The sequence below is a fragment of the Dama dama genome, chromosome 12 (assembly GCF_033118175.1).
Source record: "Dama dama isolate Ldn47 chromosome 12, ASM3311817v1, whole genome shotgun sequence".
NCBI lineage: Eukaryota > Metazoa > Chordata > Mammalia > Artiodactyla > Cervidae > Dama > Dama dama.
Window position 1 is genome coordinate 48,110,263 of NC_083692.1, and position 22,779 is coordinate 48,133,041.

General features: G+C 37.8%; 1 protein-coding gene across 4 annotated transcripts in view; it reads right to left on the minus strand.

Annotated features, from left to right (window-relative positions):
* Window positions 1–2,391: 2,391 nt before the first annotated feature.
* RFX7 (regulatory factor X7) overlaps window positions 2,392–22,779 on the minus strand; it is a 132,068-nt gene continuing 111,680 nt past the window's right edge. For all 4 annotated transcript variants that reach the window (XM_061157221.1, XM_061157222.1, XM_061157219.1 and 1 more), the window contains exons 6-10: window positions 15,707–15,827; window positions 14,346–14,426; window positions 13,027–13,234; window positions 9,795–10,090; window positions 2,392–8,599 (exon numbers count right to left, since the gene is read on the minus strand). In XM_061157221.1, coding sequence (XP_061013204.1) covers window positions 5,321–8,599; window positions 9,795–10,090; window positions 13,027–13,234; window positions 14,346–14,426; window positions 15,707–15,827 — 3,985 coding nt within the window. In that variant the 3' untranslated portion in view covers window positions 2,392–5,320. The remainder of the gene's footprint in view (window positions 8,600–9,794; window positions 10,091–13,026; window positions 13,235–14,345; window positions 14,427–15,706; window positions 15,828–22,779) is intronic.

Here is a 22,779-nt window from a genome sequence, read left to right on the forward strand (position 1 = left end):
AACTACTACAGCAGGTAATTTGAAGAAGTATCTTTAGCTATAGTGTCATAGTTAAGAACTAGGCTTTGGAACCAAGTTAATTACATTTTTTCCTATTATTAGCTATTACTCCTACCAGTTGATCTCTGAGCTAAAATTTTCTCACTCGAAAAACAATATTCTTTCAGAATTGTTACAGTGAGAAAACCAAAATATTCATGAAGTATTTAGCACACGGTTTAGTGCAAGAAAATATTCTATATATGGTAGTAATACCATCCTCATGATGTATTTCATTTACAAAATTATTTTCCTCTCTCCCAAATCAAGTGCTTCTTAGACATAAGATCTAGAAAATCATAGTCTTTCTGTTTTCCCCTTTCTAAACTTATGAGCAGATTACAGCTCCAGGGCTGGTCATACACATATTTTTTTAAAATTTCAGATTATATACTATCGATAAATTATCCCATCCACAAAATCTGTAATTCTAATTATTTAAAACTCATTTATAGCAATATATGTCAAAATAAATCTCTACAGTCTTAACAAAAATCAAAATTTTGGTCTTCTATGACAGTAGCAGGTACTGAGGCAATTTGCATTTATGATATTCAATAATACCTGATTTTTCTCTAAGGGGGAAGGCAAACCACAGGTTAACATTTTGCCCTAGTTAACAGGAAGGACCTTCCTTTTGCCCAGCTCTTGGATCCTCAGAGTATGAATTCTCCCCGTTTTCCTTCCAGATAGAATGTCACATATACTTCTATTTGGCACTTCTCCAAGAACACACAATTAGTTCTTCACAAGACTGTGAGCTTCTCTCAAGAGTGGGCACTAGATCTCAAGTTCCTTGTATCTTCTCTAGGTTATGGGACTTATTTTAGGTGGATGATCACATGCTCCTGAAAATAGGCCCCTCCCATAGCTATAAAAAATGAATCAAGAATCTTAGCTAGTTAGTTTTAGGGTAGGTCTCTGACCTTTTTTTTTTTTCTAATAAGACTAAGTCAGGGATAGAGTGGGAGGGAGTAATGGCAGAGCCTGGGAAATAGTTTTTCTTTTTCTCTCTGATAAAAGGCTGAGAGCTGCCCTTACCACCTTGTTTGGGATGTATGAAGGTAAAATATTTGGAGCTGTGGTAGCCCATCTTGTGACCATGAGGCAACAGACACAGAAGAGCAACGCTGAAGCTGATGGAACACAGAAGAAAAACAAGTCACTGAATGAACCTTCAGCACCTCCTATCACCAAAATTCTTATTAAGCCGAAGATAAATGTCTTGATGGCTTAATCCACTGTTAGGTTTTCTCTCACTTGTAGCCAAAAGCCCCTCAAGTACTACGTAACACTTTTTCCTCCAGAATGCCTCACTGGTTTATTATATCCACTGGTTCCTGTTTTGTTTGCCTATTCTTGATCATACAAAAATTATACCACCCCCCTTTATTACTGAGAATCCTAAATACTTAACTATACAGAGAGTACATTACTTTTATTTTACCTTGAGTGATTGCTGACTGTCTTCCTTAGGATTTTTCATTTTCTTCAAGTACTTTAGAATTTTGGTTTGCAGGCTCCTATGTGTCTTCCTGCTCTTCTCCTCTTCCCCGCCCAATCTCCACTCTCTTCTTGCCTTTTATGACAGGTGCTTCTACCACCTGTCCACACTCAGGGCTCTGGTCCTGTGGTGAGAGTGGGGCTCCTGAAGAACTACATAGATCTGTTTCACAAAGAAGGAGGCTCTGGCTCAGGCAAGACCTGGCTACAATATAAGTTACAGTCCTAGACACTGGTTGTTAGTGCATCTAAACTGCATCTTAGTTTCAAAAGTGAGGAAACTTCAAGTCAGAAGGTGGCTTCTTAATTCTTTTAGATTTGAAATTTCTGGGTGGTTTTTCTTGCTTCCAGACCTAGAGCTCAAGTTCTGGCTTACAAGTTCAGTGCACTTATCACTTTGTATTTCTGGTTCACCAAAATGCCTATAATGCTTTTGGACACAGATGTGCTTTAAAATTTTCTCAATTTTCTATTATTTTTCAATTCAAAGATCCCCAAATACCTATATCTAGGTATACCACAGACTAACATTTTAAAGCAAACATTTTATGTCAATGAACAAAAGGAAAGATTTGTTGTTCTTGTTGTTACAACATAAAACTCTGTCATGTATCATTCATCAGTAAAAAATCGTAAGTGAACAGCAGAGTTTGGATGAACAAGATAAGATCCATATAGCCTTCTGGATTAATGAAAGAGACTAGATTGGCAGCACTGCTCCTCCTTTTGCTGATTCCCCCGACCCCCACCCCCCCATTTCCTCAACTTTCAGGAGATCAAAGGAAGAAGTGCTTCAGGCCTGTTTACAAAATGACATGCGCTCTACATAAAATAGATTCCATAAACCACTTTAAAATCCAGTCAGTTTAATATAAAATGTTTTTAATTGTTTTTGAAAACATTTAAAAAACAATTTTTGAGCACTTTCAATAAAAAAAGAGAACTGAAATGCTACTGCAATATTCAACTACTGTAGTTTCAGCAGGTACAACAGACAACAAAACACTGGGGAAATCTTGACTTTTTGCACTAAATGAAAACATGAAACAGGGCTTGTTTTTGTCATTTATGGTGTAGTAAAGCACATTATAGTACAAGACTCTTATATGAACCTCTGATGCACTGCACAAAAAAACACTTTCCTTCTTTTCAGTTCAAAAGTCAGTGCTTATTGCAATTATATGCAAAATTATTTACTTCATGAAGTCTTATCATGATAAACAGTATGCAAAATGTTTAAAACGTCAAAACAATGAAAATAATCTGAGAAAAGAACATATTCAACAATAACTAAGCAGAATTAGTAAACATAAAAAAGTAAATAACTTGTGAATAACTATGTTTGTCTGGTTAACACTGAACCAGTTTCAATACAGCCAAGAAAAAAAAAAGTGGTTACAGGAATACCTAGTACTGTACAAGATAAGTCAATAACACTCATGCACATTTTGTGATCATGTATTAACATGGTGAAGCAAACTAAACTTAATTCTTCCTGCTGTAATATTCTCATGTAAGAGAATAAGAAATAGAAATATCTCATTGAGATTAATGCACATTGCTACATAAGACAATTTTATCTGTCACTTTGATGACATTTTGTCTTTTCATAATGAAACACATTTAAAAAGTTTAATCTGTGGACTGTATTGGTTGCATTTATCCTAAGAGATGTGCCTACCACAGGTTCAACAAATTTAGTGCAATATATGAACCCCAGAAAGTTTGCTGGACGAATTCAACCAAATTTAAAGTGTTTGCTGCAATACTGTACAGGGGGTTAAAAATCCTCCAGTCTTTATATTTTTATCAAAAAAGATTCCCATTATTTTTTATATTAGTAGGAAGCTAATAATGTAAACAAGGGATTAGAATGGCCTCAAAATCTCCTTTTCAGAGTATCTCATATAGAAAGGCTCCCATCATTTGTTAAAAGAAATCACACAGTTTCCTTTGGGTATTGCATACTTTGGTGTGCAGTAGTGCTGTGTCTCAATGTACAGTGAAGAAATAACTAGCATCAAGAAAAAATATCTAACAGATCATTAAATCAAGATAACAGCAAACACACAAATGTCAGTAACTAGGACATATCAATATATAAACCTCTGAGCCAACCCTAGCACCATTTATTTATCAAAATGTTAATATCCTACCTTGCAAATTTATTGAACAATGAAACCTTATTAAATTAAGCTCTTCATCACATTTGTTAAATATTCATTGATTGTAGTCTTTTGATTGGCTTACTAATTAATTAAGGTAAAGGAAAGCTTAGTTAGGTTCAAGGTAGCAGAGCAATGGTTTAAGGACAACTTTAAAAATTTAATGGCAAATTTTTAAGTCTATTTGAAACTAACCTTGAAACTCACTTAAATGGAGCTGTCAACTAGTGAGAAGACTTGTGTCAGCATGAAATTCATAAATAACTATTCACAAAACAAAATGGGAGCTATAAGAGAGAAACATTCTAAAACAAATCCTGAGTGCTTCTTTTTGCAATTGTGGTTATCACAATAAATAAATTAAGCATGTTATAAAATGCTCCTCTTCTTCAAGTACTATTAGATATCCCCCCTTTGTTTTATCAGAGATAAAGATTTGTGACTTCAGACCTTGGGTGGTGAAATATTATTGTCTTTTCAGTTTTTTGTGTCATCTCTCTCCTGCTTGCTTGTGTTTCAAAGGGATCCCATGATCAAACTGCATTTCTATATTCAGGAGGAGTTAAGGAGCCAGTCACTAAATTGAGGACTTAAGAATACTATAAATAAAAACCTTCAAAATAAATCTTAAATAGAATTTAATATGTGCATACAGACATATTGTGATGAAACTAAGAAAATGCTTTTTAGTTTCCTTCTAAATTTTCCTATCTCAACTAACCAGATAATAAAACAAGATATTCTTCTAACATGCTTGCATTTATTCTGTTAAATTACAACACTTCGCATTACTTACTTGCTTTGTTTACGTGTGTGTGTGTGTGTGTGTGTGTGTGTGCACACGCGCCTGCATGGGTGCGTGTCTCTGTGGTAGCTCCACATTAAAACTAACATTTAAAGAAGACTAACGCAAGGTCACAAATAAAAATGGCTACTAGTTTTTCCTTTTAATAATTTTAGTGCAGCTTTTGCTTTCCTTATATTAATATTTAATTTTCCATTATTCCCTCCTATTTAAGCCCTTCGTTGCGGTGCAAATGGTACTGAAGTCCCAGAAAGTCCTACAGAGATTTTATTTTTTCATTCTACAGTAGCTCTATGCTTCAAGCCTAAATACTTATAATAACCTGAATATTATCCCTGTTTCAAGGAAGACCTTCTTGTCTACAGTCCACCTTAGCTATGATTTCATACTTAAAAAGATAATGCCAACAACAACAAAATATCCTATACCTAAAATCAATGGTTTCCTCTAAAATCTGTGCAGATCAACCGATGAAATAAAATGAACTTATACAAAATAAAGATCTAGACTGCTCTTGTAAAAGCTGGTTATTCTTTTGTTGACTAACAAACAATGTGATTAAATGGGGAACACTACAAAATTTAAAACCTAATATTTGTTTTTCTACAGCCTACTCTTTTCAGAAACTTGGTAAGAACTGAGGCGAGTCTAACCATTTCCTACTGAAGAAGAAACCACTTCGGCAGCAAACTCTTTTTAAAATGTCACAATTAATAGTAAGTGTTTCTGCTGCGGGAGGCACTTCCATTAAGACAAATACAATACATATGTCTTTAGTTACAGTGTGCTACATATTATAAAACACAATTTAACCCAACATTTCAACAGTAGGATGGTCCTTGCTTTCTATCCATTCAAAACCTGATGAAGTCATAGAGCTCATGGAGTCACTGCAAATTTGTTGAAACAAGGGGTCATTCTTTAATTCTTCCAGTGTAGGTTCATCATCTTGTCCCTGCTGACGACCTGGATCAAACAGTAGATTTGGGTCTAGAGTGTTCAAATCGTTGATGCTGCCTGAGAGCTCAGAAGACAACCTGATGTCGCTAGAGAAGTCAGACGCAGGATTAGTGAGGTCAGATGCTACCTGACCTACTAGCTGCTGGCTGGTCTGCAAGCTGTCTCCACTCAACAGGTCTTTAACAGTGCTGCTGAAATCTAACTGTTGCTCTCCAATTTCTGATTGTGCTTGATTATCCCCAGGAGAAAAACTGATCTGATCGGTGCTATTACTTTTGGTGAGGTAAGATGGTGCTTGGAATTCATAAATAGAAGTGCTGGAATCGATCATATTCTGCGGATTGGCACTCGGAAAGACAGTGGACGTTTCCAAAATCTGAGTGAGATTCATCCGGGCGGTGTAATTGGAGGGCAGATTGTTCATGCCCAAACCTCTCACAGCATCATCATTGTCAGAATCAAGTTTACTCAACAAAACATTGGTTATTTTCTTACTGTTCGTTTGCTTTTGAAGAGCGTTTGGGAAGGCTGTTTGCATCATGACTGTCAATGGAACTGATTGACTTCTTTGAGCTATGTTGTTGGCACATGCATCTGTGTGGACATTTGTGAAAACATGAACTTCGGGGGTTATTGGACTTCCAAAGGGGGTCACATTGGATCGGGGGATATTAGATACTGGGTAGAGGGTGCTTCCACTAAGATTACGCTGCCGATGAACAGCAGGGCTCACACTCCGGCACCTGAAGTTGCTGCTGGCAGATGAATTAGTTCCTTTATTATCAAGAGGGGCAGGGACCGCAAAACCCTCCTGTTTGTTGGTGTGATTTACAGTGGCACCTTGATGCTGCACAGGAGAGACAGGAGTCAAACGACCGAAATGACCGTCATGATGTCTGGACTGAGACTGGTAGGACTGCCCAGGCACAGCGAAAGCGTGAGGTTTCCTGAAACGGTCCTCCACGAGTTCCTGATAGCTTGGGAGAATGCCATGGCCAGAAACAGATGAATTACCAACCCCACTATACCCATTATTCATCCATTCAAGCTTGGTTTTGTCAGGGTGTGTGGCCATGGGTCTTTGCATCGGCTTCACAGGACTACTTGAGACAATGCTGGCATCATGATATGCCATACTGGAGCTTATTGGGGTAAATGCAAAAGGATTCCTGCATTCCACGGGGCTGGGAGGGACACTGCTGCTGCAGTTAGAGTGTGGCGTACCGATGGGTGTGTGTCGGCTACTTCCCAAAGCACTATCCACAGGTGTCGTTTGGGCCAGCCTGGAGCAAGGGCTCTCCCGTGACAGACTCTGCGACCCAGCAATCATTTCAGATGTGGGGGTCGGGGTGGGGGTGGGGGTGGGAGTGGGGGTGGGGGTGGGGGTGGGGGTGTGGATTGGAGTGCCATTGCTATGAATTGGATGATAGAAGTGGGTGCTGGAGGCGTGAGACGACATTGGAGCTCCTGGAGTCACGGACTGACTCTGCAGGGTCATTCCCAAACAGTTACCGTAAGAATGAGAGTTGTTCATCGACATCTGCTGCTCCATGAGCACCAGCTCTTCTACAATACTATCCTGTGTAAGCTCATCGTCAAAAGGAAAGTAGCTTTCATTTGTTTGGGAAACAGAAGGCTCAAATTCCTTCAGTTCGGACTGTAGAGGTAACTGATCTGAAGACTGTGCTTGTATTTGATTCAAAGAAGATTCTTGGATCTGGCCATGCAGCTGCTGGGAATATGTGTCCTGTGGCATTCCTTCTAATTCCCAGACAGACTTCTCTAAGTCATTGATATCAGAGTGCTCGGGAATTGTCATAACACTGATATCTTGCTGTTGTTCACAGCCGGCAGATATAAACTCAGAATCCTTAGTGACCTGTTGCCACTCATTTGGATTAAAGCTGCCATCTGATTTTGAATCATTGTCCAAGAGAAAGACACTGCCTTCCAGCTTTACTTTGATATCTGGAGATGACGATGGTGTGGCTTGCTGTTCTAAAGCTGAATCGCTGGTAACAAGAGCAGAGGAATCCATGGGCTGACTTGACACTATGTGTGAGTTGACATGTGTTGAGACCTTGCTGGAAATCTGAGCACCTGCTGCTGAGCTCTCTGTTTTCCCTGAATGTGGAACCTTTTGGTCCTTCTTAATACTGCCTGGTTTCTGACCTTCTGGGATAACTGCAGACAGCTGTTCCACAATTGGTTTCTTTATAGGAGGCACCTGGGACTCTTGCAGTGAAGAAGAGAGCCGCTTTCTTGGACTTTTAGTGCACAATTTAGGGTCTTTATTTATTGAGTCACCATTAGACGGTGAGCTGGTGCTGGTGAAAGTGAAGTTCTGGGTGGCAACTGAGAGAGTGACAGTGTTCTGATTATTGCCTGTTGAAGAGCCTGGTAGAATTTCATTACAGCGATTTTTGCATTTGGTCCTCTGGTCACAGACCTTAGTTGCTTTTATTTCAACGACACCTTCATTGGAAGGTTTTTGTACTGCTCCATCTGTATTACTTTTCTGTCCCGAGAGGGCACCAGGTGTTGTTTTGGGCATGTCGGTCCCGTCAGAGTTCTCTTGGCACTGTATCGGAGGCTCATCTGATGACGTCTCAGGCTCCATTTTGACTTCCACGGCAGAGGGTCCCCCGGTGCTGCTGGTCTTGGATCCGGGAGACTGAAGTGAAACAACAGAACCATTCTTGATCTGTGGGATGGTCCGCGCTTCTTCTGTTGTTCCTGTAGCACTGTTTGCTGAGGCAGAATGTTTCAGAGGGGCACTGCTGCTGCTGGGTGTGAGGGATATCGCTGTCATTTTCACCACATTTAGAGAACTCATGTGTGAGGTGGGCACAACGGCGGTTTTGATGGGACTACTAGTGAAGAGGACAGTAGTCGGAGAGCGGATGGTGAGTGCACTGGTGCTGGCTGGCTTGGGTAAGATCTGAGGGTAGCGGTGCCGGGCAGAACGATCCCCGCCAGGGCTGGCCGGGACGTTCTGAGGAGTCTTTGGTGTCTGTTTCACAGACTGCATGTGCTGAGTGACCACCTGTACATTGAGGGGAAGAACTTTGCCATCAGAAGAACTCATTGGACTTGGTGAAGTTACCAATTGCCTGGTCCGTTGGACCTGTTAAAAGGTGGAAAACAAAAATACCAGATTTATCAAGTCCAGAGTATAAACAGCAATTCATATAATTCATTAGTATCGAGGCGTTTTATACATGTAACACTAAAAAGAAAAAAAAACAAAAAAAAAAAACAGTTCCTATGTTAGACAAGAATTCTTTTAGACCAGATAAATAAACACTACATGCAACACAGTGTAATATAGTTACCAAATACAATGATATGTAAGAAGAATATTAAGATGTCAGTAAAAAACTTCACATTGCTAAAACAATGATTTTTTTAAGGAGGGTTATAGGGAGCAGAGATAAAATCTGAAGAACTATCACAACTATTTAATATAGAGGTAACTAACTGGAATTTGTGCCAAGATGACTCACTCACAGGGGAGACTATCTTATATGTAGACTGACCTTGGACATTACTAACAAACCACTGTGGATAAGGTCTCAGATAAAACTACCGCCTTCCCCAGTTCGCTGTATAATGATCAGTGCAAGAGAATGGTTCCCAGGTACTCCATGCTTTAATGACAGGATGATGACGATGATAATGATAAGAACAAGAAAAAAATAAGATACAATATCTTTCTAATAGTATCACAAATAACAACCTAAAATACCATCTTGCTTTAGCACGATACACTCTCATATTAAAAGCCTGTTCGTCATAACATCAGTTGTGTGGGACAGGCAAGGTGTATACCAAGACCTCGATTTGTTGATAAGAGAGACTCAGAGTAACTAAGAGACTTGCCCGAGGTCCCGTGTTCAGCAAGCCAGAGATGGGACTATATTAATGTTTTACCGCTACACATTACAATTTTGTTCCATCTGAATGATAAAAAGAAAAAAAAAAAAATTAAACAAACAAAAAAAAGCCTGCATTTGTGTCATCTTTGCTGAGCGAGAGATGAAACAACTCTGAAAATGACTTATCTCCTATGTAAAGCTCTGACTGATTATGCACAAACTTATGTGTCTTGTAATTTCACTTCTGTTTATAGCTTATTTTGTAGACAACAACGTATATCCTGAATAAAAGACAACCGACTGAAGTGAAATCTTTGTGTGGTCACAAACTCAGTTTATACCTGAATTTATACCTCTGCTTGCCTCCTCCTCCTGCGCTACTTTTAATTAAACAACGGACTTCCCACCATCCCAGTCAGGCCAAATGCTGTTTAATGATATTACCGGAATGGGACTAGGGACAGCTGCCACGACGATACCGATAGGTTGAGGAGAGAGGATTGCAGGGTTCCCATTAGAGAGATTAGTCACTCCATTGCTTGCCGCGCCTTCTGATTTTTTTGCTGAGGATTCTCCTGGCAAAGGGGATTGTAGTTTCTGTTCTTGCTGTTTCTTCTGGATTTTCCGTTGCAGTTGCTGTTTGGCGTCAATAGGAGATGGCAGAGTCTTCACTTGAGGCTGAAAGGAATTACTTTCAGCAGTAGGTATAAAAGCAGAAGGCTGGGTAATTCCTTTAATTCCTGAAAATAAACAGAAAGGAGAGCGTAAATACTCTTTAGAGAAGGCAGTTACAGTTCAATTTCTTTGATTATGTAGCCATCTACTGGACAAAGCAACAAACCCAGGACATTTTAACTCACCATTTCTTTACAAAGCATTAACATTACACTTACAGTTATAAATATTTGCCAATATGGTTTTAACTGAACCTTAAAATATGGCTCAGCTTGGTAGTTAAATCAGCAATAACAGATGAAGATTTTGAAAAGAATAGTAGTTATATCACTAATGTGCAGAAGTTAAGACAAGTCAGCGCCAAGCTAACATGTTTTACATTTTATCAGTAGATGTCAGAAAATCTCCTTCCCCTCTTCTCTAATTAAGAAATTCATGTATTTTTATGATTTTAATATTCAGCCCACAAGGGGCACTCAATACATATTTGCAGAAACCATCTATATCTTAGGAAAAAATGCATGGGGAAAACAAGTCTTTAATTCCACAAGAATTTCATAAAAATAGGTACTACAGTTTTAACTCATACAATTATATCAGTATGACTTAGGAGAAATTAAGCAGAATTTCTTAGTAAGACTGAGGTTAATAAAGTCTAAAAAAAGGGTCTCTGAGGAAACTTTTTCAAGCAGTAGTAAGATGAAACACTGAGAAAAAGGAATGATAAAATAAGCGCGGGATAAATTTTAATTTAAGAAAAACTGATTATGTAATAAATTTAATTTTTCAAAAGCTCATTTCACATCTAGGGAGTGGCATTAAGATCAACAGAAAGGGAGCAGAGTCAGTAAGAAGAGTGGAGGGAGGCCAGGGGAGGACACCCCGACCTGAGGGCACGCCCTGCCCTTCCCTTCCCCAGACGTTCTGCTTTGCATCCTGTGGACAGCAACAGCCTGGTGAGTGGGAGACCGGAAGGAGAGAAAGTGGCTGTAAACTCTCACCCACACACTCATTTCTCAACAATCTCTCATTTTCTGACCTTCCCTTTAACCACCTAAGTACTATTTTTTCCCCTCAAATCCAACTCAAATTGCACTGCTCCCATGCAACCCGCAGCCTCGGCTCCGGCTACTCAGCGCCTGCACCCCAAGAGCCTCTGCCAACCGCCTGAAGCTCTCTGTCTGATGCCTCCTGCCAGGGTTTCTGGACAGGAACGGGTTCCAAGCAGCTGACTTAAAAAAGGACATCTGTAATACAACCTGTTCTTAATATGGAGACTATAAAAAACCAGATTCACCTTCAAAGGATGAAGATTATTCACTACAAAAGGTATTTTTAAAAGTGGCAGTGGCTGAGAACAAAATTGCGAGATTCTAAAATACTGAGTAACGACACAGCTGTTAATAGAACAGCCTCCCAAGCTACTTTCAAAAAGTTACAAATGTCTAAATTATATATTATCTATTTATACAAATGTCTATTTATATGATTGTCAGTGTTTTCATTTATAGAATATACCTTTCTTCACATTTACGCCTTAAAAATCCATTAATTCAACATTCTTTTTTCAGTCAGCCTATGTGAATAATGAGGGAAATAAGAAGACAGACGTTTCTTTACCCTATGATATCTCCTAAATCCTCAACGTGTTCCTCTTCTGGGTGTCAGTAGGGTAGGAGAAAGGGGACACTGAAAGTTGAAGGGCCCATATCTTTTTTTGAACCTGTTTTGCCAGAAGCTAGGAACAGTCTTATGGAAAGGAGTAACCTTGGTTTTGGAGACAGACAAATCAGGATTCAAATTCTGGCTCCACAACTCATCTGACTGTGGACAAATAGTCAGATGGACTTAACTTCCCTTAGTGTCAGTCTTTTTCTGATCTTTAAAATGGGAATAAATATCATGTATCTTACAGGATTGCCGTGGGAATAAATGAGGTAACAGATGTGAACTAACTAGCTACATAAGGCTGCTCTTGCACTCTTCAATTTGAGTCATCCAGTTTAACTGAGATAGGAAAAATTATGAGGCTCTTGTAAAAGGCTATTTTGGTCATACTGATGGTCCTCAAATGACAAAAAAAAAATGACAGAACAGAACAATCTCACACACATACCACAAATGCTTAAAGCTTCTTAAACATAGAGGAAAAGGATTCCTTACTAAAATAATGAAGTTAAGATAAAAAAGTAAAGTTATTCAAGAGTATAATTATAGTCCTCACTGTGATAAATCTACTGTTTCACATTAATAAATTTTTTTAAAAGAAGTTATAATTTCCTAGAGTAGTAACAAAATTTATTCACTCTTTCTTAGGTTATTAAAGTATGACCGAAATAAGACATTTAAAAAATTTCATGAAAACAGGTACTTTATACAGCTATTAACTTACAAGGGAGTCATTATTCTAATGATACTGCCAGTCCTCAAACTGTCAATTCTAGAGTTCCTATCTGAATAAAAACAGCCATTTGAATGCATATTTAAAAAGTCACTCTTGTTATTTCATAATAATGCTTCATTCACTTGATTTACTTTTTGTTAGACTAGGTACCTTTCACATTGTCCAAAGATCATTTCATTTATAAGTATTAGTTTTGGGGACAGGAGTCTCAGCAAGTAATTTAAAAACTTAACCTTACTATTTACTTGTAATATTTATTAATTTAGAAACACATATATACTTAAAAGTGCACATACATATATTCTTTAAACTTTAAAATAGCAATGGAAAAATGAATGAAATAACAACTGGCAAAGCATAATGGTTTCATAGTTAAGCAGATCAACATACAAAGCTGTAACTTAAAATGTATCATGAAAAAACTATTATTATTATTTTCGGTAGCTCAATAAGCCCATCTGAATTTAGGATTAAGTGAAGAGTGAACATATACAAATCCTAAAAAGAGAAAGAAGTTTTACGGCTAAACTCCTCTTTTACCACCAACTCTAGGTGTCGTAACGCCCTGTCAGTTTCAGCTTGTTAATCACTTTGTACCTGGTGGTGCTGCTGCCATCACAGTAAGCGCTGCCATCGACTTGGTGCCTATATAGTGACTTTTTACAAGGAAGCGGGCTAATTCCAAGACTGTGTCAAATGGCTGGCTTAACACCTTCTGGGCCCACTCACACACAAGACGGCAAGCAGAAGAGATAACTTCTTCATCAATGTTCTGAAGCTGCCCAGAAGGTTCAGTGCCTTCCAACTAAACAGAAGAAAAAGGGAAGAAAAAAAAAAAGACTTTTAAAAAGAAAGTTCAGAGAAATTAAATTGAAGCACACTCAAGATACATAGGAAGTGAGTGAGTGAAAGTCACTCAGTTGTGTCTGACTATTTGTGACCCCAAGGACTGTAGCTCACCAGACTCCTCTGTCCATGCAACTCTTCAGGCAAGAATACTGGAGTGGGTTGCCATTTCCTTCTCCAGGGGATCTTCTTGACCCAGGGAGTAAACCTGGGTCTCCTGCATTGTAGGCTGATTCTTTACTGTATAAACCACCAGGGAAGCCCCTTAATCAGAAGATATAATCTAAATCTGTCAGGTCAAAGCAGTACTAAGTGACTGGTGTTGGCAGGCAGAAAAGTAGATCCTTGCAAATATGAGTCCCATGCCTGTACCTACTGGTGCACAGCCATCAGCAGCATTGTGAATATAACATCTAAACATATGTTGTTAAACATACATGAAGAATAACAGATCTGAATTTTTCTAAAAGCCTTTTCTAACATCAAGAAAACAAACTATCCATGAACTATATTTTCTCTTCTAAAAACATTCATTCTATACACGTTACTCTGTAGCTCCATTTGACAATATACACCATGGATATATCTACAAATCAGTAACTTTAGATCCATCTTTTTTCCCCTTAATTTCAAGAAATAAGTAATGTAAGTACATGTGAAATAAGTAATGTACGCTAACAGTTTCCAGCCATTGTTGAGTTTTTTGACTTGTTTATTTAGTAAAAGGTGCAGTTCCTGGTCCCTGGTTTAATCCAAATGAGACTAGGTAGTATGCATTTCAATGTTGATAATTAAGGTACAATTTTACTTGGGATTCCCTGGTGGCTCAGCTGGTGAAGAATCCACCTGCAGTGTAGGAGACCTGGGTTCAATTTCAGGGTTGGGACGATGCCCTGGAGAAGGGAACAGTTTACCCACTCCTACATTCTGGCCTGGAGAATTCCATGCACCGAAGAGTCCAAACACATGACCGCTGTTTGTTTATTCAAATAAGACTATGCAGTATGCATTTCGATGTTGATAATAAGGTACAATTTTACTTATTAAAAATAAAAGGCAGAAATTCTTACCCCATCTCCAGTTTTGTGAAAATCAAGATTGGGCAGTGTTGGCATATGAACAAAAGCTTTTTTTCTTAGTCCACTGTAGCAATATGTAATAAATGGTCAAGGTCTAAAGTACTCTACATTAAATGAACTGTTTATATAGTTAGCACTTGGAAAGCAATCATATATGAAATGAGAATAAAATCAGCCTGAGACACCATCTACTTTCTGAGTTCTTCAGGAAGAGACTTTAATATTAGAAACTCAGGACACCTTTACTCTTTTGAAACTGCAACAGTTCTTATAGAATATTGCCATCTTAAAGGAAACAAAATGGTTCTCATCTGGTATAAATTTTATGAATAAATGTTCCTAATAAGCTGTGCCAGCCATCAGTAACAAACAGGTCAGAAGGAAAGGAATATCCAGATGGAAACCTGGCAGAGAGAAGGGAAACTCTAGCCAGGGCACAGGGACAAAAACAACTCTTAAGAGTGTCACAAGGGCTTTAACCTTTTCACTTCTCTTTTTCCACTGAAACACACAGGATTATCACCTGTAACATGCCAATGACACACCAAGACACTTTTGTTTGCACTCAGGAAACAAGACTAGGTCGTGCAACAAGCAGTTAAAGAGCACCTGCCTGGAGTCATTTTAGAAAAGCAGCCTCTCCCCTTCCCCTTCTCATCTCCTCCACAGAAGAATTTTCATGCTTTGAAAGAGGCCCACAGCTAAGCAGAGAGAAATGATGTATTTCTAATAGGATTTCTAACCCTCTATGTGACAATCTTCTTCCAAGGGTAGGAAGAACTTTATAATAAAGTCTTAATTTTAATTTCCTTACTTCTCTTTGCTCCTATGGTGCCTTTTCTATGCCCTGATTTTAATTTTAAAACAGCCTTTAGATGACTGTATGAAAAACAGTTTAAAGATAATACTAATCCTCCAGTCCAAGTTCCACAAGAAATTTTTTTGAATGTTGTATATATCGCCAGGAAGAACCCTATGTTTCTAAGGTAGAGGAAGGAAAGATGATAAGCTAACATCTTTTTCCACTTTTATTGATATAATTTTCAAGTGCTGTCCTATGGTATACCTTGATAATCCTCACTACTAAGGACAAGAAGATCAAACCATTAAGGACACATTACAGTGACAGAGAAAGGTGAGATCTATCACAATCCTAATAACCACCATTTGTTATTGCAGTGTGATAAATAGCTGGGAGAATAACATTTACAATTATTCTAAGTACTTTTGAGTTGTTTGTATTTGTTGACTTAAATTTATTTCTGAATATAGTTGCTAGTTGAACTACAACAGCAGATGTTCAGTAATAAGTGAGAACTTAAAGAGATCACTGAAAATCAAACTGGTAAAGGATATTTAGATTTGCCTCTTGTGCCCAGACGACGTGCCTTCATGTTTGGAAAGACATTTTTCATAATCTTCCCGAAGTCAGCAGCACTTAATGGATGGTAACCAAGATTGTCACAATAGCTCCTGCAAGAGAAGGAGGGATCAATTTAGAGAGCAACAGAACTCAGGATAATATTAGCACAGTGTCATTTCAGTCAAATCTGACCCTTATGACAAAGTGAAGAAACACATCTTCAAGTCATTCACTACAATTTTCACTGACTCATGTTCATCCTTCTTTAAAGACTAACTCAGGCTTAGTTAGTTTGTTTCATCATCAGGGCATACAGTATTACTGCTTTTAACTGCAGAAACTAACATTCAACCAGTTGGGCTCTATGTTTCCACATATGTCTCAAGCTCATATACTGGAATAATTTCCAATGTAAACATTATGGGTGTCAGACAGAGACAAGACTACTACTATATGGTTTAGATTACAAACATGATATATTATGACTAAAGGAACCTTAGGGATCATCTATACCAACACTCTCATTTTATCAATAAGGGAAAAAATGAAGGCACAGTGTTCTCATCCCTACCACCCCTATTAATGCCAAGAAAAATGTACTTAATAAGGCAGTAACTTCAAGTTGGGACCAGGGAAACAAGCCAAGTCTTAACTACTACTAGAATCAGGTACTCTGTCTTTCTCTACAGCTGCCAGTCCGAGGTAGAAGACCAATTCCTTCTTCACCAGATCAGCAGCAGGAAAAGGTCATTTCCTGTTGGCCTTTGGGAGAACCGCTACTAAAGGCATACCAAAGAGGGAGTCAGAGGAATTGCAAAAGAACTCAGTTAAATCTCCCTGCTCACTCCCCATTTCAGAATCAACCAATATAGCTTCTTGATGAAGAAGTCACGTGGTAGAGATCCAAGGAGAGACGTTTAGGATAAACAAGAAGACCCACTAGAATGGGCAGCATATAGTGGTAATTGGGACTTGAGTTCTTGTAGTGCATGGCTGAGTATGCTGGCAACATCTTTGAAATGACCTGAACTTGGAAGTCAAATTGGTAGAGACTCAGGAGAAGGATGGGAGCCTCAACAGAGAGAATGGGTAGGTCTGAAGACTGGTATTTTTCTTGCTTGCACCCTCCCTGTTGCAGCACCGAGCACCGCCCACTCCTGTAGTGGGTGGGGCTAGGGGAAGGAGCGGAGGTGCCTAGCAGATGCATTCTCAACAACGCTGAGGAGCAGGGAGAAGGGAAAGGAGCTGACAGATACTGCGAATTCCCTCTATAAGGAATACTAGACACATCATATTTAAGCTGAGACTAAATGTGATGCTCCAAGTGGTTCAGGGGCCAAGGTTTAAAGCGCAAAGTGAAGCAATGACTCTTTTGGGGAGCTGACAATTTAGATAAATGAATTGCATCAAATCATAACCATTTCACTAGCAAATTAAATCAGTCATCTTTATAATTTAAACGAGCACAGAAAGAAAATGTGAATGAGCTCTTTTACAACTGAGGGCCTTGATACTTGTTTCCTCTACCTGGAATATTTTCTTACCCTTCAAGTTCCAGACTGGTATGACTTTGAAAGGGTCTCTTCTGTCTCCCCTATCCAAAGCAGCGCTCTCCTGCCATGCCCTCACCACCTTCCTCATCTGTGTACTTTGTATCTTTTATTCTCCTAGCTTTCAATTATGTAACGGCTAGTTTATTTGTTGTTTGTCTCCTCCATTAGACTGTAAGTTCAACCAGGGCAGTGACCATGTCTATCTGGTTCACCACTGTACTCTTAGAACAAGGAACAAGACTGAAGAGTCACAGTAAACCTTAATATGACATATAACTTGATATGACTTTAAATATGACTTAGTAAGTATGTCATATTTAAAATGACAAGAAACCTTAAAAAAACACATTAAGGCAACGTGCAGATGAAGCAAAAAAAGAAAACAGTGCCCACTGGCTCCTAGGACAGCACTGGCAGGTGGGCCTAAAAAACCTGAAATCATATAAAGAGAAAGAAATGAGTCTAATGAGATATGTAATATCCATTCTATCCTCCTTTTGTGACTGAGGTTTTGATGTTTTTTCCACTGTATTAGTACACTAAAGTTCTTTACTTTGGCAGAAGGTTGGCGAAACTAAGTGTCAGGATGGCCGATGCAAAATTTGCTTGTCAAATTGAACTAATCCTGAGTATGATTTCAGAATGTGACCATCCAGTTTCATCTGGTTTTTGACTCTTATTTATGCCACTAGAAGAGGGGAATTCATTGGGAGAATAAAATTTTAAAACAATGAACTTACCTTTAAAATACTGTTTAGCAGATAAATATAAAACGTACTTTGGAGACATATAAACAGCTCAAATTATACCTTCTGAATCAAACAGAAGGCAATGTTGGGTATAAAACTACTTATGATTCAACACTACATTTTGAAATCTTACACATCAAAGAGAAAACAGAGTGCCTCAATTTGAAAGTAACAATAACAACACCTGAACAAGTCATCAATTTCTTTGTGAAGTGAGTTCAAAAGGTTGCATAGTTCAACTTCCTGCCAGGTATGGAAACTGCTATCCTCAAATGGGTATCTGAACACTTTGCCTGAGAGAAAGAGAGCTTTAGATTGTGGGGTGGTCTAACCAATCTTCAGTGGTTCTAATTACCAAAGAAAAAGAATTTCATTATTACAGCCTCTTCCCTACTGAGAAGTTCCAGATATTCAACGACTCTTTAATATATCAATAATTAAGTATTTACAGGCTCCTCTGTCCAGAGAAATCTCCCAGCAAGAATACTGGGCTGGGTAGCCATTCCCTTCTCCAGGGGTTCTCCCTGACCTAGGGATCAAACCTGGACCTCCTGCATTACAGGCAGATTCTTTGCTGTCTGAGCCATTTACAGGCTATCCTACTTACTCAGTTTTGAAACCAGGGCTATATAACACACCATAGGTCATTCTAGGCCATGTCAAGATCTTGGTTAGTTTATATCTTGTTTTCCTGCTTCATAACTAACTGCAGTTTGATCAAGCAAGATATGGTGTCAATTAACACCTAACTCAGCATCAGATTATATTTATGCAGGACTCAAAAAACGGGGAAGGCACAGAGAATGTCCTATTCACAGGATAACTACAGTCTAATGCCATTCTTGAAATCAGATTTTTCTTTTTGTTTTACTGTTTTTTTAAAAGTATGGTTTACAGACTTTGAAATTAAGCCTAACATTTAATATGGCCAACATGTCACTCAAAATCTTCAGTAGCAAGTCTATCTTTAAAGTTTATTCATACCATTTACAAATAAACTATGTAAGTTAACAGTAAACATTGTTTAAAGGTACAAAAATATAAGTGAAAATCATAAAAGACTTGTGGCAAAATACAGTCACAGGATACATAAAGTATTCTGGCCTGGAGAATTCCATGGACTATACAGTCCATGGGGTTGCAAAGAATTCTCCAAGCCAGAATAGTGGAGTGGGAAGCCTTTCCCTTCTCCAGGGAATCTTCCACCCAGGGATCAAAGCCATGTCTCCTGCACTGCAGGTGGATTCTTCACCAGCTGAGCCACCACTGCCTAAATGCCAGTTAATGAGGATGGTGACAATAGCCCCTAGAGTGCAATTAAGCTGTCTCATTGCAATGACACATTTCTACCTATAAAAAGATTGATGAAAGGATAATCTGTATATTAGTATGTAGAAAATAAAGGAAAATACCATTACAGGTTTATGAAATGGTATAAAGTCCAACTGCTTTTCTTCATAAGAACATGCTTTCAATTTGTGTACCAAAAGTTCTAATTGGGTTATAGACTCCTACAAATTCAAGGCATCTACTTCTGACTTAATGCATGATTTCAAAATGCTTTTTTTTTTTCCCAATCCTTTGACCCACTTCACTCATCTTTCTCAGCCTTTACTAATATCCTTTTTGCAACCAACAATAAATTATCTCTATCTGTTAGCTTTTTTAAAAAGAATTTTTAGTTGCAACATGTATGGGAGATCACATTGTATTTGTCTTTCTCTGTCTGATTTACTTCACTTAGCATAATGCTCTTGAGGTCTATCCATGTTGCTGCAAATGCCAAGATTTCATTCTAAGGCTGAATGATATTCCGCTGTGTATATGCACAATTTCTTTATCCATTCACTCACTGATGGACACTTAGGCTGTTTCCATATCTTGGCTATTATAAACAGTGCTGCAGTGAACATGGCAGTGCATATATTTTCAAGTTAGTGTTTTCATTTTTCAGATATATAGCCAGAAGCAGAATTGTTGGATCACATGGTAGTTCTATTTTTAATTTCTCAAGAACCTCCATACTGTTTTTCATAGTGGCTGCACCAATTTATATTCCCACCAATAGCACACAAGGGTTCAATTTTCTTCTCATCCTCACCAATGCTTGTTATTTGTTGTCTTTTTGATAACAGTCACTCTGATAGGTGTGAGGTGATAGTTAATTATGGTTTTGATTTGCATTTCCCTGATGATTAGTGATGCTGAGCATCTTTTCATATACCTCTTGTTCATCTTGATGTTTCTTTTGGAAAATGTCTATTTATATCTTCTACCCAGTTGAAAAATCAAATTATTTTTGTTGTTGTTGAGTTGAATAATTTTTTATACACTTTGAATATTAACCCCTTAACAGATATACGACTTGCAACTCACTAGGCTGCCTTTTTATTTGGCTGATAGTTTCCTTGTTGTGCAGAAGCTGTTTGGTTTAATGTAGTTCTATTTGTTTATCTTTGATTTTAAAAAATTCTATCTTTGCTGTCAAATTAAAAAAAATCATCACCAAGACCCACATCAAGAGGTGGGTCTTATCCAAATGATAGACCACATTCTGGGACACAAATCAAACTTAGGCTGTAAATTTAAGAAAACTTAAATCGTATTGAGCATCTTCTCCGACCACAACACTATGAGACTAGATATCAATTACAACAACAAAAAAACTGTAAGAAACACAAACACGTGGAGACTAAACAACACATTTCTAAATAACCAACAGGTTACTGAAGGTATCAAAAAGGAAATAAAAAGATTTCTAGAAATAAATTACAATGAAAACACAACAACTTCAAACCTATGGGATGCAGCAAAAGCAGTTCTAAGAGGGAAGTTTATAGCAATACAATTCTACCTGAAGAAACAAGAAAAACACTGAATAGACAACTTAACTTCACACCTAAAACAACTGGAAAAAGAAGAACAAAAAACCCTTAAAGTTAATAGAAGGAAAAAATCACAAAGATCTGACAGAAATAAATGAAAAAGAAATGAAAGAAACAATAGTAAAGATTAATAAAACTAAAAGCTGGTCTTTGAGAAGACAAACAAAATTGACAAACCTTTAGCCAGACTCATCAAGAAAAAAAGGGAGAAGAATCAACTCAACAAAATCAGAAATGAAAAAGGAGAGGTTACAACAGACAATGCAGAAATACAAAGGATTATAAGAGACTATTATGAACAACTATATGGCAATAAAATGGATAACCTGAAGAAATGGACAGATTCTTAGAAAAGTTTAATCTTCCAAGACTGAACCAGGAAGACACAGAAATTATGAACAACCCAATTACAAACACTCAAATTGAAGCTGTGATAAAAAATCTCCCAAAAAACAAAAGCCCAGGACCAGACGGCTTCACAGGAGAATTTTATCAATCATTTAGAGAAGAGCTAATGCCTATCCTTCTAAAACTCTTTCAAAAACTTGCAGAGGAAGGAACACTTCCAAACTCATTCCACAAGGCCACCATCACCCTGATACAAAAACCAGACGAAGACAACACAATAAAAGAAAACTACAGGCCAATATCACTGATGAACATAGATGCAAAAATCCTCAACAAAATTTTGGTAAATAGAATTCAGCAACACATCAAAAAGCTCATACACCATGACCAAGTTGGGTTTATTCCAGGAATGCAAGGATTCTTCAATATATGCAAATCAATCAATGTGATACACCATATTAACAAACTGAAAGATAAAAACCATATAATCTCAATAGATGCAGAAAAAGCTTTTTACAAAATTCAGCACCCATTTATGATTAAATCTCTTAAGAAAATGGGCACAGAAGGAATCTACCTCAACATAGTAAAGGCTGTATATGATAAGCCTATAGCAAGCATTATTCTCAATGGTGAAAAACAGAAAGCATTCCTCCTAAGATCAGGAACAAGACAAGGGTGTCCACTTTCGCCACTATTATTCAACATAGTTCTGGAAGTTCTAGCTACAGCAATCAGAGAGGAAAAAGAAATAAAAGGAATCCAGATTGGAAAAGAAGAAGTAAAGCTCTCACTGTTTGCAGATGACATGATACTGTACATAGAAAACCCTAAAGATAGTATCAGTAAATTACTAGAGCTAATCAGTGAATTTAGCAAAGTTGCAGGATACAAAATCACTTGTACACACAAGTGATTCAGGATACACAGAAATCACTTGCATTTCTATATACTAACAATGAAAAATCAGAAAGAGAAATTAAGGAATCAATCCCATTCACCACTGCAACAAAAAGAATTAAATATCTAGGAATAAACTTACCTAAGGAGACGAAAGAACTGTACATAGAAAATTGTAAGACACTGATGAAAGAAATCAAAGATGACAAGATGACATGAACAGATGGAGAGATATCCCATGTTCCTGAGCAGGAAGAATCAATATTGTGAAAAGGACTATACTACCAAATGCAATCTACAGATTCAGTGTGACCCCTATCAAATTACCAATGGCATTTTTCACAGAACTAGAACAAAAATTTTCACAATTCATATGGAAACACAAAAGACCCTTAATAGCCAAAGCAGTCTTGAGAAAGAAGAATGGAGCTGGAGGAATCAACCTTCCTGACTTCAGATTATACTACAAAGCTACAGTCATCAAGACAGTATGGTACGGGCACATAAGCAGAAATATAGACCAATGGAACAAGACAGAAAGCCTGGAAATAAACCTATGCACCTATGGGTACCTTATTTTTGAAAAAGGAAGCAAGAATATATAATGGGGCAAAGACAGCCTCTTCA